A 16,906-nucleotide genomic window follows, 5' to 3' on the forward strand; every position below is an offset into this window, starting at 1 on the left:
ACCATCGCACACTTCCCCTACTGTTCCTCTCCTCCCCACTGTATTTTTCTCCAGAACAGGAAATTGATAATAGTAAGATCTGTCTTACTGCTTCTTCCAGCAGTATCTCAGCATGCTTCTAGGTTAAAGTTCTCTCGCTTTTTATACTTCAAAGTTTTAAAGTTAGAATGAATCAACTAGACTGAGCACCATTTTCAGCTATCTTGGTTGCCTTTCTCCCTCTCTTCTCTCATTCTCCTTCTGGTATTTCTGCTGAAAGTGTTCTGAGAGCTTTAAAATAAGTTTGACCAAATTTCTTAAAAAGTGCTAGATATTGTGTAAGTTTTAATGTTTACCTTTAATCTTCTCTTGTTCTTTTCACCCTTTAAGATAGGTGATAGAGCTGCCACTCTGAAAAGAGAGTCTTTGCATCAGGTGACCAGCAGAGTAGATACAGTAAAAACTCAAAGCATAAAGGTAAATAACAGGAAACTTACTCTGACTTAAAGATAAATGCATCTGCATCTTTGTGCTTTTGAACTGCTGCTTCTTTCTCAAAAGGAACACTTCAGTCTAATTTGCTAAAACTTCAAGACACAGTAAATTATTGAATAAGTGAAGACTTTATCAGGCGCCTGCCCTGTGCCAAGCACTCTGCTAGGAGCTGGGGTGACCATACTGAGCAGGATAGACACCTGACCCCTCTTCTGGTGGAGCTCAAAGTCCATCAGTCAGAAAATCATTAACACATAATTGAACAGATAATTAATTGTGAGTGTGATAAATGCTAGGCAGGAAAAGTATAGGATATGATGAGGGCATTAGCAGAGATGAGGAAGGCTTTCCTAAGGAAATGACTTTTAAGCTAAGACAGAAAGTTATATGTACTAATGATAGGGAACAGTGGCTTAGATAATTTAAAAACAGTGTCTAACCTAAAAATTATTTTTTATTTTTAAATTGCAGTCTCAGAACTTGTATAGTCCATTTAAGCGTCAGCCAGTTCCCTTCACCTTGTACCTTTCTGTTTTATTGTTCATCCCAGACATATTTACAAGATAAGCAATCTGTGATATACTCTGATATCCCAGCAAAGAAAGTCTTGGGGTATCAGAATAAAATACAGCTAGCACACATTTTTGCCTAAATTTATTGGTTTTACTTTTAGATCCTTTGTATTTTTTGTCATCTCAATATATGAGTCCCTTTGTGCTGCCTCATCTAAGCATCCTAACCAGATGCCATTTCTCTTATCATAAATTCTTCAAGCAGTTAGGACCTAGTTTTAGTTATATATGTCCATATATTAGCTTCCTAAATAAACCAAGAGTGATCTATACACTATTAGTGTAGAAATAAAGGCAGCAGAGAAATAAGTAAATATATATTGAATAAAAGAAACATGTAATGAGTTGATATTCTAATTAAGCACAGAATCAGGACCTTTCACCCTAGCCTAAGCAGTTAGAAACAGGCCTCTTAGAAACCAGACTTCTCTCCTTTTATAATTAAATTTATTTTTATATGCCAGTCTAGATCATCCTGGAGATGAGGCAGGGTATAAGGTAAAAAGCTTTTTAAAAAGACATAAATCAGACTTTGAATTAGAAGTATTAGAGCTGCTTCTTCATGTTCCTAACAGTTCCTGCCACCAGTTGAATCATCACCATGGGGGGAGAGAAGGAAGATCAGGGGAATATTTGTGGTTTGCTTGCTTTTTTTTAATGTGATAAGAGCATAAAACTCTACCTAAAGTGGTCTAGTCACAAGGTGAAGTAATGTATTCAGGAAAATTATTTAGTTAGTGTGAAATCATTCCTAGAAACCAATATGCTACTCATTTAGGAAATAGGTGTCGTAGAGGCTCCTGAGCAAGGGGGCATTTCCTTTACTGCTGACACAGGCATGCCTTCCTCCATCAGCCAAATGTTCACAGTGAATCAGATCATCTCTAGCATAATGTTCCCTTAATGGTCTAGGCTCAAATCCAGCTAGGCCCTCATCAACACTGAGTACCGAAGATATCTCTAGTATTTGTTGATTCATCCCTTCATTGCCTGTACTGATAGGGAACCTCCTGGGGGTCAAGCACTGCATGCTAAAAAGGCTTTGGGAATATAATAAAGAATCAAATGAAGTCTTGTTTCCAACTTAAACCTCTGTGATCTTTGTTTTGGACAGAAAGAAGACAGTTCAGATTCTCAGGTATCCAAGCTAAGGGAGAAACTACAGCTGATCAGTGCTCTCTCCAACAAGCCTGAGAGCAACAGGCCTCCAGAGACCACCCATGAAGGTGAGATATTCAGGGCTGGCTTCTGAATATTTCACGCAGGCTTGAGCAGCTTGCCTCCCACATGGAGTGGAAAGGTGTTCCAGCAGGACTGATCGAACCCAGTGAATGATGCCTGAGCGCACTGAGATGAAGCTGATACACTTTGCTTTCATTTAGCAAAAGCCCATTTGGTACATGATTTGTACTCCAGTCTATTAAGGGAAGAAGGGTAATGTTTAGCTGGAAATAGACTTCTCCATGCTGTCTGCATCCAATTATAGGCAAGAAAACATTACTGTCATAGCATGTATTAAAGCAGCTAAATGTTTATGGAAGTCTTTTCAATTTTTAAGTGCATAAAATTTACTTTAAAATAATTATTAGTCCTTCTGAAATACCATTAACAAATGATGATGGGATCATTGAGTTGGAAAGACCCTTGGCTTTAGGTAGGGGCATACCTAGTCAATATTGGCAGATATATCAGCCTCCACTGGTTTCAGCTCTAGGAGGACATAACTCTAAGGCATTGGACTATGTTGGTTTTGACCCCTCCCCACACACAAGTATTTTTTAATTTTTTCTTAGCAGTACAACCTCTCTATTCTCTTTTGGGTGGGATACAGACTACAGTGGGAGGCCTTGTGCTAACATTCTGCTACACAACTGTATGGTAGCATTCTTTCAGCACCAGCTGGTCTGGTGGCACATACCCCTGATCAGGCTCATAGCACAGTTCCCAGGATATCAAATATCAATGCTGTTTTCAGTTGCAGCTTAAACTCTTAACATCTTAAATGTGTACTGGTGCTATATGATCTTGCAGTGAGACCACAGCTCTTACTGAGCCACATCAGAGACCACAGTTTCAAACCTTAATGTTGTATAATATTGATTGATCTTCACTTAGCCCTAAACATGTTCAATCTATGCCTTTAACTTCATTCAGTCACTATGCTACTTAATTCTCTATTTTTCAATTACAGTTGACATTCAATACTATGTTAGTTTCTGATATACAGCATAGTAGTTAAACAACCATGTAATTTGCATATATTTCAAGTACCCACCTGGCACTATACATAGTTATTACAATATTATTGACTATATTCCCTACGCTGAACTTATATCCCCATGACTGTTTTTGTAATTACCAATTTGTACTTATTAATCCCTTCACCTTTTTCATCCAGTTCTCCAACTCCCCTCTCCTCTGGCAATCATCTGTTTGTTTTTTGTATCTATGAGTCTATTTCTGCTTTGTTTGTTCATTTACTTTCTTCTTTAGATTCCACATATAAGTGAAATCATATATTTCTCTTTCTATGCCTGATTTATTTCACAGCATAATACCCTCTAGGTCAGTGATTTTCAATCATTTTCATTTCATAGCACACATTAATTATACTAAAACTAGGGGCCCGGTGCACGAAATTCGTGCACTGGGTGTGTGTGTGTGGAGGGGGAGTGTCCCTCAGCCCAGCCTGCCCCCTCTCACATACTGGGAGCCCTCAGGCGTTGACCCCCATCACCCTTCGATCACCTGATCAGCCCCTTGCCCAGGCCTGACGCCTCCGCCAGAGGTGTCAGGCTTGGACAGGGGACCCCCATCTCCCCCTGATCACTGGCTCTGGCCCCCGCCCAGGCCTGAGGCCTCTGGCCCAGGAATCATGCCTGGGCAGGGGACCCCCATCTCCTTCTGATCGCTTGCTCCACCCCCCGCCCAAGCCTGACGCCTCTGACCCAGGCTTCAGGCCTGGGCAAGGGGACCATCATATCCCCCCAATACCCGGCTCAGCCCCCCACCCAGGCCTGATGCCTCGGCCAGAGGAGTTGACCCTTATCACCCTCTGATCACCAATCACCGGATCAGCCCCTTGAACAGGCCTGAGGCCTCCGGCAGAGGTGTCAGGCCTGGGCAGGGGACCCCCAGCTCCCCGCAGTTGCAGGCTCCGCCCCTGCCCAGGCCTAACACCTCTGGCCTAGGCGTCCGGCTCGGGCAGCGGGGACCCGCAGCTGCAGCGGCCCCGCGATCGCGTGGGCTCTGCTTTAGGCCCAGGCAAGGGACCCCTAGCTCCCGGGACTGCCAGCTTCGACCGTGCCCAGCTCCCATCGCTGGCTCCACCCCTACTTCCTGCTATCACTGGCCAGGGCGGAAAAGGCGCCTGATTCTCCGATCATGGCTGGGGGGCAGGGCAAAGGCGGCCCCAGGGCCGCCTTTGCCCTGCCCCCCAGCTCTTAGCTCCCCCCTGGGTTTCCGATCACTGTCAGTGGCAGGGGGCTTCTTCCTGCTTTCCCTTTCGCCTCCCTGCATTGTGCCTACATATGCAAATTAACCGCCATCTTGTTGGCAGTTAACTGCCAATCTTAGTTGGCAGTTAACTGCCAATCTTAGTTGGCAGTTAATTTGCATATAGCCCTGATTAGCCAATGAAAAGGGTATCGTCGTACGCCAATTACCATTTTTCTCTTTTATTAGATAGGATTCTGCAGCACAACAAAAAAATACATTTTTTGCCAATCTGACCCAAAAAATAGATATAATTTTGATTTATTTACCAATAATAATAATAGTTACCTACTCTTTTTGCTCCAAAGTGACGTTTTAAAAAACTGGGTGCCTATACTTGTATATAAGGATTTCTGGTACCAATAATTAACTAATCAACCTTATGCGATTTGACCAGTAAGGTGCAACTCTGTTACATGACCTACATATTCATGGTTCAAGCAGGGCATTCACACCAGACAGCTATGATTGTGTTGGCTGTTGTCTTTTTTTATTTTACAATCTAAGGGAGAAGAGACCGGTGCCCCTCACTAAATGGTCAGGTATTGCATGTTGTAAAATTTTTTGCAGCACACCAGCTGAAATCACTGCTCTGGGTCCATCTGCAACATTACTAGATTTCATTCTTTTTATGGCCTAGTAATATTTCATTGTATATATGTGTCACAACTTTTTTATCCAATCCTGTATTGATGGGCACTTTGGTTGCTTCCATATCTTGGCTGTTATAAATAATACTGCAATGAACATAGAGGTACATATATCTTCTCGAATTAGTGTTTTGGATTTCTTTGGATATATACCCAGAAATGGAATTGCTGGGCCCATTTTTAATTTCTTGAGGAATCTCCATACTGTTTTCCATAATGGCTATAGTAATCTGCATTTCCACCAACAATGCACAAGGTTTCTTTTTCCCCACATCCTTACCAATACTTGTTTTTTGTTTATTTATTGATGATAGCCTTTCTGACAATGTGAGGTAATAGCTTATTGTGGTTTTAATTTGCATTTCTCTGATGATCAGCAATATTGAGCATCTTTTCATATGTCTATTGACCATCTATGTGTCCTCTTTGGAAAAGTGTCCATTAAGGCCCTCTACCCATTTTTTAATTAGACTGTTAATTTTTTTTTTTTTTGGTGTTAAGTTGTATAACGTCTTTATAAATTTTGGATATTAACCGCTTACCAGATGTATCACTTGTAAATATCTTCATTCAGTAGGTTGTCTATTTGTCAGCAATTTCTCTTAAATTCAGTATATATGCAATTACTCAGGAGATGACCTTCAATGCTGGTTTAACTTCGTGTCAGACTTGCTGATACTAAAACCATGTGTATTTGTTACAGAGCAAGTACAGAGTTTCACATCAAAGCCATCAGCATTTCCAGAACTTCCACAATCTCCTAGAGATGACATTGAGAAAACTGCCCAGCTAAGATCTATCTCCCTACCAGGAATCGCTAGCATCAAAGGTAAATTTTTATACCATGGAGTAATAAGGGAAATGTTCAAAGTTATAACTTTTTAATTTTTTTAACTTGCAAGAAAAAGAATTATATATAACATTGACTGAGCACTTCCTCTGGGCCAATATTTGATATGCATTTGTATTATATAATCCTAATTAACAATTCAGGGAACATAAATATTCATATATGATACTCATTTTACTGACAGGAAAACTGCCTAAGTCCACACAGCAAGTAATTAATTGAGGTAAAATTCATACCAAGGCAGTCTGACACCAAAATTTACACTCTTAACCAATGAACTATATTATCTCTCTAGTAATGTTTTTAGAGTTTTCATTCATTCATTGAGTACCTAATTATACCCAGTGCTAAGCAATAACAATACAGTATAAGATACAGTCTCACATTCCTCACAGATATAAAAGTCTAGTGGAGAAGGCAAACAGGAAAACATAATAAATACTGTAAGATTAGAAAAATAAAGTAAAAGTTGATCCTGTTTGTCAGGACCCTCCAAAAATGAGGAGTCCTGTAGCTGAAAAATCAGTAAGCTAAACATTAGCAAAAAGGATATGATTCAAAGAAAAATATCTTTGCCTTGCTCCCAACAGTGTATATTCTGTCCCTCATTGTGATGTTTGGGTCTCTTGATTTTGCATTTGCTAACAGCCTGGAAAAATCACCCCACTCCTGTCCACTGCCTTTGCCTGGCTCCTCACCTCAGCTTAGATACCATTCCACCAGGGAACATTTCCTTACCTCCCAGGATCAGATAAGGTTCCTTCTGTGTATGACCTCTTCTATTTTGTTTGCCCCTGTTTAGTATGTATCACTCTGTTGTAATTTCCTGGGGAGACAAAATTTAACTTCATTCCTAGCCCCTAGCATAGTGGCTGGTACATGTGAATATTTGTTAAATGAATGAGTTATCTACAGGCTACAATAGAAGCATAGAAGACCTAAATTTATTTTGCCATTTAAATACAATTACTTATTTTTTTCCCATCATAATTTCTTTTTCTTTCTGTTTTCTGGGAGACAGGAGTATTAAGTTGTGTTTATTGGCAATACAAGTTGCCTCCTCCCACTCTCCATTATTACTTCAAGAATTGATGAGAATGAATGGAGTTGAAAGTCTGTTAAGAGCAGATTAAGAACAAGCCATCTTAACATTTGTACTTAACATAGATTTTACATACTTTTGAATGACTACACTTTTGAAATGATCTGGGACAGCAATTAGATTTTTATTTAAGTACTGCTACCAAGTGCATAGCACATTTTATTAACTTAGGCTTCATATACACACACAATAAAACATTTTTCAGCTAGCCACTTGGTGGCAGGCATTGAGAACAAACTTCCCACTTGCTTTTCTAGCTTTCAAGGGGCTTTCAAGACTTTTATTTAGCTGCTTTGCTGGGCTATCTTAAGAGTGAAACTAGGCCCTTATTCAGAAGCTTGTCTACAAAAACTCCTTGCACTGCAACTGTTTCCCCCTTCAAATTATTACTATTCTTCCTAAGTACCAATCAGCCAGAGGCCTATTGAATCTAAGTGTGAAATTGAATAAAGGAAGAAAGGAAAGGAATTTAGGAAGATTTTTAAAGAAACATAAGCCTCATTGACTATCTTCTGATAGTAGAGACTAAATCTACTAAGCTATTCAGTAGGGACATAATCAAGTCCAAGTCTTTTCTATTTCATTTTTTTGTTAATCCTTACCCGAGGATATTTTTCCCATTGCTTTTCAGAGAGTGGAAGGGAAGGGAGAGTGGGGACAGAGAGAGAGAAAGAAACATCAGTGTGAGAGAGGTACATTGATTAATTGCTTCCAGCATCTGTCCTGGCCAGGAGCTGGGGTTCAAACCTACAATCCAGGCACATGCACTTGACTAGGAACCCAAGACCTTTGGTGTACAGGCCAATTCTCTCACCATTGAGCCACACCGGCCAGGGCTTAAGTCCTTTTTAAAAGTTATGTAAATAATTGGCCCTCCTATTTGGAAACAGCTTAAATGCCCATCAGCAGATGAGTGGATTAGAAAACTGGGGTACATCTACACAATAAAATACTATACTGCTGTAAAAAAGAAAGAACTCTTACATTTGTAACAGCATAGATGGACATGGAGAGCATTATGCTAAGTAAAATAAGCCAGTCGGAGAAAGATAAATATCACGTGATCTCACTTATTTGTGGAATATAATGAACAACATAAACTGATGAACAAAAATAGATCCAGAGACATAAAAGCATCGAACAGACCGTCAAGCGTCAGAGGGAAGGCAGGGGAGGGGGTGTGAGTAAGAGATCAACCAAAGGATTTGTATGCATGCATATAAGCATAACCAATGGACACAGACAGTAGCGGGGGTGAGGGCATGTTCTGGGGGGTGAGAGTGGCCAGGGAAAGGTCAATGGAGGGAAAAGGAGACATATGTAATACTTTAAACAATAAAGAATTTAAATTTAAAAAATAAGTAATTTTTAATTATTTATTAATTAAATTAAATAAGTGTTCATTATGGGATCCATGAGAAAATATAAGCAGAAACTGTTGATAGAAATTGTCCAATCCTATTGGCTCAAGTAATATCTTAGAAATAAAAAAGAAGATACAGCCCTGGCCAACGTAGTTCAGTGGTTAGAGTATCAGCTTGTGCACCAGAGGGTCAGGGGTTTGATTCCTGGCCAAGGGCATGTACCTGGATTGCAGGTTCAATCCCCTACCCGAGGTCAGGGTGCATGTAGGAGGCAACCACTCGATGCATCTATCTCACATCAATGTTTTTCTCTTTTTCTCCTCCCCCACATCCCTTCCCTTCCATTCTCTCTAGAAATCAATGAAAAAAATATCCTCACTCCTCAGGTGAGGATATTTTTTAATTTAAAAAAAAAAAATCAACTGGTATAATTGCTCTCTCTCTTAGCTGGAAAAGATATAGCTTTGAAGAGATATACAGAGGGGGTAAAAACAGATTTATATTTGTGAGTACGTGACACAGAGTTTATTATTGTATTATTCTTTATTATCGTACTAGAGGCCTGATGCATGAAATTTGTGCAAGAGTAGGCCTTCCTTCCCCTGGCTGCCAGCACCAGCTTCCCTCTGGCACCCAGGACCCACGCACCCGGGACCCGGGCTTCTCTCCAGCCACCAGCAGGCACCCGGGACCCAGGCTTCCCTCGCAGTCCTGGCTTCCTCCAGGAGGTCATCTGGAAGGACGTCTGGTCTAATTAGCATATTATGCTTTTATTATTATAGAACTAGGGGCCCGGTGCACGAAATTCGTGCACTGGGTGGGGGGGGGGTGGGGAGTGTCCCTCAGCCCAGCCTGCCCCCTCTCACATACTGGGAGCCCTCAGGCGTTGACCCCCATCACCCTCCAATCGCAGGATCGGCCCCTTGCCCAGGCCTGACGCCTCTGACAGAGGTGTCAGGCCTGGGCAGGGGACCCTCATTTCCCCCCATCACTGGCTCTGCCCCTTGCCCAGGCCTGATGCCTCAGCCAGAGGCGTAGACCCCCATCACCCTCTGATCACCTGATCGGCCCCTTGCCCAGGCCTGACGCCTCCGCCAGAGGTGTCAGGCTTGGACAGGGGACCCCCATCTCCCCCTGATCACTGGCTCTGGCCCCCGCCCAGGCCTGAGGCCTCTGGCCCAGGAATCATGCCTGGGCAGGGGACCCCCATCTCCTTCTGATCGCTTGCTCCACCCCCCGCCCAAGCCTGACGCCTCTGACCCAGGCTTCAGGCCTGGGCAAGGGGACCATCATATCCCCCCAATACCCGGCTCAGCCCCCCGCCAGGCCTGATGCCTCGGCCAGAGGAGTTGACCCTCATCACCCTCCGATCACCAATCACCGGATCAGCCCCTTGAACAGGCCTGAGGCCTCCGGCAGAGGTGTCAGGCCTGGGCAGGGGACCCCCAGCTCCCCGCAGTTGCAGGCTCCGCCCCTGCCCAGGCCTAACGCCTCTGGCTGAGGCGTCCGGCTCGGGCAGCGGGGACCCGCAGCTGCAGCGGCCCCGCAATCGTGGGCTCCGCTTTAGGCCCAGGCAAGGGACCCCTAGCTCCCGGGACTGCCAGCTTCGACCGTGCCCAGCTCCCATCGCTGGCTCCACCCCTACTTCCTGCTATCACTGGCCAGGGCGGCAAAGGCGCCTGATTCTCCGATCATGGCTGGGGGGCAGGGCAAAGGCGGCCCCAGGGCCGCCTTTGCCCTGCCCCCCAGCTCTTAGCTCCCCACTGGGTTTCCAATCACTGTCAGTGGCAGGGGGCTTCTTCCTGCTTTCCCTTTCGCCTCCCTGCATTGTGCCTACATATGCAAATTAACCGCCATCTTGTTGGCAGTTAACTGCCAATCTTGGTTGGCAGTTAACTGCCAATCTTGGTTGGCAGTTAACTGCCAATCATAGTTGGCAGTTAATTTGCATATAGCCCTGATTAGCCAATGAAAAGGGTATCGTCGTACGCCAATTACCATTTTTCTCTTTTATTAGTGTACATTGCCATACAAACAACTGTAAACCTACTTTTGCCCCACCCTGTATAGTCCTCTGGTTGTTTTTAATTGAGATATAATTAACATTGCATATTATTCACTCTTTTAAAATGTATAATTCAGTTTTTTTTTAGTATATTCACAAGTTTGTGCAGCCATCACACTCATTCTAGAACATTTTTATCATCCCCAAAAGAAACCCTGTACCTATTAAATGGTCATTCCCTTTTTCCCCTTCCCCCAACCCTTGACAACCACTAATCCCTCAACCACTGTCTCTTTGGATTTGCCTATTCTGAATATTTCATATATAAATGGAATCATACAATATATGAACTCATATATGCTTTTTTCTTGCATTATATTCCTTTCATTTAGCATAGTGTTGTCAAGGTTCATCCATAGTTCAGCATGTAACAGTATTTCATTCCTTTTCATGGCTGAATAATATTCCATTGTATGACCACTTAGTATACCCATTCATCAATTGATTGCCATTTGGCTTTTAGGAATAATGTAGCTATGAACATTTATATACAAGTTTTTGTGTAGATATATGTTTTCATTTCTCTTGAATATATACCTAGGAATGTAATTGCTGAGTCACATGATAACTCTGTTTAACTGACAAAATGCCAGAGTCTATTTTACAAGCTCAGCTCCTGTCAGTTAGCTCTTTAAGCCTCTGTAGTCCTTTTCACCCCTTCAACATAAGAATAAAATCTGAAAATTCCAAAAGGAAGGCCCTGGACAGAGAAAAGGCCAGTCTATCTTATTCTCCTGTGATTATCTATCACTGCTTATCTTTTGGGAGGATAGTGCCATACAGTATTTCTCTCAAGGATCAAGAAAGAATTAGTCTTTCTGATTTAGTGATATCCTAAACTTTACCTTTTGGAATCAGAGTCTGCAAAGTAGCTTTCTTTTAATGCTTTACATTCAGTTGTGGCTATTGTTTAAACTGTTGACTAAATTTAGCTATATTTATAGACATAAACACTTTTTGCAATTTTTTAAACAGATCTTGAGGATTTATTCTACAAGACTGGCCAGAACATGGATGGGAAGCTGACCTACCAGGAAATTTGGAACTCCTTAGGCTCTGCTATGCCAGCACCAGAGAGTTTGAGAGAGTTTGATGCTGATGGAGATGGAAGATACTCATTCCTGGAGCTAAGAGCAGCTGTAGGTGTTTAGCCTCATTGGGCATATTTAGAAATGGATATATACCCTGGGCTACCTAATATCTGCTCGCATAACAAAAACAACCCTTCTATTTATCAGTCCTCCAATCCTCCAAACTATTATAGCAGACACATTGCAACCTTTTAACTTGTTTGAAAAAGCTATATAAAAGTTATTTTTTTAAAAAAGACCATTTTACTTATGATATTCAGAAATCTATGATTTCCTGAAACCAGTATGATCTTAATTCTAAAATTGCCAGAATAAAAGTCAAGCGCTCTTTCTTTCTCTTTCCTTTTTTGAGGGAAGGAGACCTTATCTTTTAGAACTAGAAAATGTGTGTATAGTAAGAATAAGCCACCTTTATATTTCACATAAATCTGCCTTAAATTAGCTGCACTTTATTCAGACTCAGAAAATGTCTTTTCTTTAAAAGATAGGCTTTTTCTGTGTATAAATATTTTAAATGAAAGAAGAGTTCTGCATATTTTGTGGGAAGTTAAGAGAAATGGTATGAAACAGGACATGAATAAATGGCTTGTCAAAAATTGCTAATTTGATCTGGTAGCGACTGAAACTAGGCCCATGTCTCCTTCAGGCATCTCCTTTAGGTGCTGCCATGGGGTTTGGTCTGGTGGCTGGAGGAATATATTTAGGGAGTGGATACTGGGGACAGTGCAGCCTCCAGGCGCAGGAAAGTAAGATCTATATCTTTGTTTCTGTCCCCTTAGCTAATCGCAAGCTGTGAACCAGAGAGTATTCTTGGCATTTTTATTATTTTTTATCCTATTTCAGGGTTTATGAACATAGAAAGTTATCCAGTGAGGGGATATATTTCCCTCCCTGAGTAAAGCAGGATTATCACACACATACATGCACTCAAGTCTATCTTAAAGCTGTGGCTGACTTCCCCCTCTGATACTATCTCCGTTCTGAATGGCAGGGCTGAAGTCCCTGGTCACTGGCTCAGCCTGGCTGCCCAGGAGCTTTAGAGGAGAGCTGTGCCTTTAATTCTGACCCAGGAAACAGATTTTACATGGGGGCTAACCAACAACCTAATATGTTCCTCTGGGGGATAAGGCCATAACAGTTGTGAACATTTATTCATTAAGTTTCTTCATGGTTATCAGGTCAGAAGTAGTTGGAAGTTTTATGTCCAGAGAATGCCAAGCATAGCAGACAGGCCTGGAACATTGGGCTTTACATGATGGTAGCAAGTGTTTTCAGATCTAATGCAAGCAAGTGCAATAGTTGGTTCCCTTTAAATACTTCCATAGCCTGATACCTCCATGCTATCTGTGTGTGCTGTGTTCTTAGAAGGAGTCTCTGAAGAATACATAAGGAAAAAACTTTGCAAAACTTAGCTGTGCTTAGGCCACGTCAGGGAGAAACTAGAGAAGCTTTCGTAGACTGACTTCTTTAGTGGAACTCATTTCCATTTTAACTTTTTCCATTTTAACTGTCCAAGTTGCCCAGTTAGCCATGGATGCAGCCAGACATCCTTAACTATTTAAGGGCTGGTTTTCTTTTGCTTTTTCTTTATGTGATATTCAGCTTGGTGTAGGCTAACCTTGATTTTTTTTTCTAGAAATATAAAAATTTAGTTAAAGCAAGATGAAGTCTTTTCCCATGAATGTGTCTGCTTACCTCATATGGCTTATGCTTCTCTTCCTTTAAAAAAAAATATATTTTTCCTTGCCCAACCGAGCTATTTCACTTTCTTGGAAAGGTTAAAATATGGTATAAAATTAGCACTTTGGGTAACTTGAAGAGTGCTCTTCTGGCTGCCTTCCATGCCCACCCCCCTTTTTAATATATATATCCTGACGGATTTTATAGCAACCAAATAACACTCTAGCAATAAATTGAATTATTCTGCTATATTTGTATATACTGTACCATAAATAGTATGTCTACCTGGAAGGTATTTTTTTGAGAACTGATTTATATGAAATAAACTTGGGGGTAATGTAGCTTGTCCTTTTTAGTTTCAAATTCTTATTCATAGGCATATACTTTGAGGACACCTTAACTCTTTGTTGTACGTACTTTTCTTTTGCATCAGAGAGCTATCCATGGAGGAATCATTTTGTTTTTTAGTTTATCATCCATTCTCACCTCAAGTGTGTCTGGCTAGCATCAGCCCTGAGCCAGATATATAGTACCATCCTCTCCCCCTACCCAATTTGGCAGAGGTGTTCCTGCTGCCCTCTCAGACCTGAGAATACTCTTGTCACACAGCCTGGGAAAGTGCCCTATCTCCCAGGCAGAACTAGGGCACTTGAACTCCTTTGTTTGAAGTTGAGCAGATTCATTGGCCTAAGAAGAGCCTCAGAAACCTATTTTTCAGTGTTAATTTGGCATTTTTATTTGTAAATTGTCTTAAACTGTAATCAAGCCTCACCTGCCACATCTCAGCTCTGAAAGGAAGGTCGACAGTAGTGGTGAGTTTGGTTTTGGTTTTGGTTTCAGTTACTTTGACCTTCCCACTCTGGCAGCTCCTACTGCTGCTTTCCCAAGTTACCCAAAGCACTGCTGCTTGGTCCTTGTTTTCTTTTGTCTTGTACTATCTGATATAATGTTTACTTAAAGGGCAAAAGTGTTTTGTAGGAAGAAAAGAACCAAAAGAAGAGAGAATCACCTTAGTGATGACTGTGATGTTATCTTAAGGGCAGAGAAGGGCCTGGCACTTAGGAATGTGCCTCAAACAGCAAAGCTGAAGAACGGACACTCTTCACCTACTGGCTACTGTCCCTCCATTGGCGTTTCCTCACTTTATGTTGCTGGACAGAACACTGTCGGCGCCCCCGCTGGTCTTGCCGGTCACAGTTGAAGCTTCTGGCTGTAATGGGCTCATACTCATAATGGCCTGCTGTTGAGTTGTTTTTAGTGACAGCTTTCGTGTGCTACACACCTCATTGGCTTGCTTACCAACACCAGCTAGATGCAGTCCCTCCTTTCATATCCAAACCAGAACACATTTGGGTATTCCTGAGACTTTATAGAGCGTGTATTGTTTGTTATATGAACCTAACCTACCTTGTTGTTTTCTCACATTAAGAAATGTCAATCTACTTTGCTTTAGTGGAGCTATTTTGGTAATGTATAAGCAGTTTTGGTTCTGTTTGGGGAGTGAATTCAAGGTTTCCATGGCTTGATTTGAACTTTGCTTATTTCATATCAGTAATACAAACATTTTAATTTATCTAAATAAAACATTTACTTTTTCTCCCACTGTGTCATGACTAAGGTCCCTACCTCTGGTTACTAAAGAAAAAAATATCTACTTTGAAACCTGATTTTATGGACTTCTCCCTCCCCTTGAAAGCAGAGACAGATTGTGGGCACAGTGTTCAATTGAAGACTCTACCTCGAATGCAGAATTTGGACTGAAGGAGTGAAGGCTGCTTCTTTGGCATCTGTAGGTTGGGAGGGGAGAGGGGAGGTTATGAGTGAGCCTCTTTTCCTGGATCAACCACAGAAGCTCCACTTAGGGCTGTTTTATATGTTGAGGTTCAGTGTAAGAGCATGTTTAAAAGAAATGTTCCACTGCCTTAAAAAAAGGGTGTAGCCTTGAAATCCATTGCAAGAGAGAGGCCATATAGGGGCTATAGCTCTTTTGCACAGAAAAATATTAGAAAAATTAGCTCTACATGGTGGCTAGATTCTGGGATTACACACACACAATCTGGGTGACCTTCCCCCTCATGGAAGACTACATAAAGCTTAGCTCATTTGAGCATCTTACCAAATATGATAAGATGATTTCCTTATATCCAAAGTGAAAGGAAAAAATGTATATGCTGGGTCAGACCTGAGCTTTCTTACCTTTAATCTGGCACAAAATCGCTAGTATTATCTTTGTTTCTCTTTTTAGGATCGTTTCCAGAAGGTACAAAATTTCTCTCATATAGTGGATCTTACCTTGTGGAGGGGTCATAAATCCCTTTAGGGGAAGATCTTCTTTAAAAACTGGATACATTTCTGTATATTATTTTAGGGGCTTCACTTCCCCCAAGCCACTCCATGGATCAACTTAGTTCCACCCTACACACACAGAAATCATCTGCCAAGTTTTTTCTAACCAAATGTATCATTACGGAAGGGACGCCAGGGTGGATGGTTGGAAGATGAACTTTGAAGCCAGGCAGATGTAAATTTGAGACCTTGCTCTGCAATCCTATATAATAAACAGGTAATATGCAAATTGACCATCACACCCTCACACAAGATGGCCACCCCCATGTGGTCACAAGATGGCCATCATAAGATGGCCAGCAGGGGAGGGCATTTAAGGGCAATTAGGACAGCAGGGGAGGGAGTTGGGTGCAACCAGACCGGCAGGGGAGGACAGTTGGGGGCGACCAGGCTGGCAGGGCAGGGCAGTTAGGGATGACCAGGCCAGCAGGGGAGCAGTTAGGGGGTGATCAGGCTGGCAGGCAGAAGCGGTTAGGAGCAATCAGGCAGGCAGATAGGCAAGCAGTTGGGAGCCAGCAGTCCCAGATTGTGAGAGGGATGCCCGACTGCCGGTTTGTGGGATCAGGCCTAAACCGGCAGTCAGACATCCCCCAAGGGGTCCCAGATTGGAGAGGGTGCAGGCTGGGCTGAGAAACACCCCCAAGTACACAAATTTCATGCACCGGGCCTCTAGTATAAAAATATGGCAAATGCCCTTGAGAACTGTCTCTTCATCTGTAAGTGGAGGGTCATTGGCAGTGTTCTTATATTAGAAACAATGTAGAGACAACCCCAACTCAGTACACATACATGTTAACAAAGAATGTGATTGAGCCAGCAGTGCAGTGTGGCTCATGGATCTCAATGACCTGTTTTGCCTGTGACCTGTCACTGTGAATCACCACAGTTCACACATGCTCCACAGCTATCACTTTGTGGCAGCTGTGCTTAATGTCTCACAGAATGGCAGTGCCTTTGGGTACCTATCCCAGAACCTAGCATACATTTTTGGTCTTAAGTAAAAACTGGGTAGAGGACTGTTGAGCCCATCACAAGTACTAGTTCAGTGTGTTTTCCCACAACCAACCCTCCAATTCCCATTTGTGTTGGTGATTCTCAGTGACCTTCAATTTGGTTTGCAAATTGTCCCTATCAAACAGGGCAAGGACTTTGCCCTCCTAACAACAAATGAGACACCAGGGAGCCTGGGACTTTTTTTAATCTTTCATAATGTGACA

The 16,906-nt window shown here is 42.1% G+C and overlaps 1 protein-coding gene across 3 annotated transcripts in view; it reads left to right on the forward strand.

Moving 5' to 3' along the window:
- The window catches only part of EFCAB14 (EF-hand calcium binding domain 14), a 41,375-nt gene extending 26,433 nt beyond the window's left edge, over positions 1-14,942 (forward strand). For 2 of the 3 annotated variants that reach the window (XM_059689684.1, XM_059689683.1), the window contains exons 7-10: positions 370-456; positions 2,161-2,272; positions 5,895-6,020; positions 11,548-14,942. In XM_059689684.1, the coding sequence (XP_059545667.1) occupies positions 370-456; positions 2,161-2,272; positions 5,895-6,020; positions 11,548-11,723 (501 nt within the window). In that variant the 3' untranslated portion in view covers positions 11,724-14,942. The remainder of the gene's footprint in view (positions 1-369; positions 457-2,160; positions 2,273-5,894; positions 6,021-11,547) is intronic. The other variant, XM_059689685.1, reaches the window with a different exon arrangement.
- Positions 14,943-16,906: the final 1,964 nt, after the last annotated feature.

The sequence above is a fragment of the Myotis daubentonii genome, chromosome 3 (genome assembly GCF_963259705.1).
Source record: "Myotis daubentonii chromosome 3, mMyoDau2.1, whole genome shotgun sequence".
NCBI classification, from domain to species: Eukaryota; Metazoa; Chordata; class Mammalia; order Chiroptera; family Vespertilionidae; genus Myotis; species Myotis daubentonii.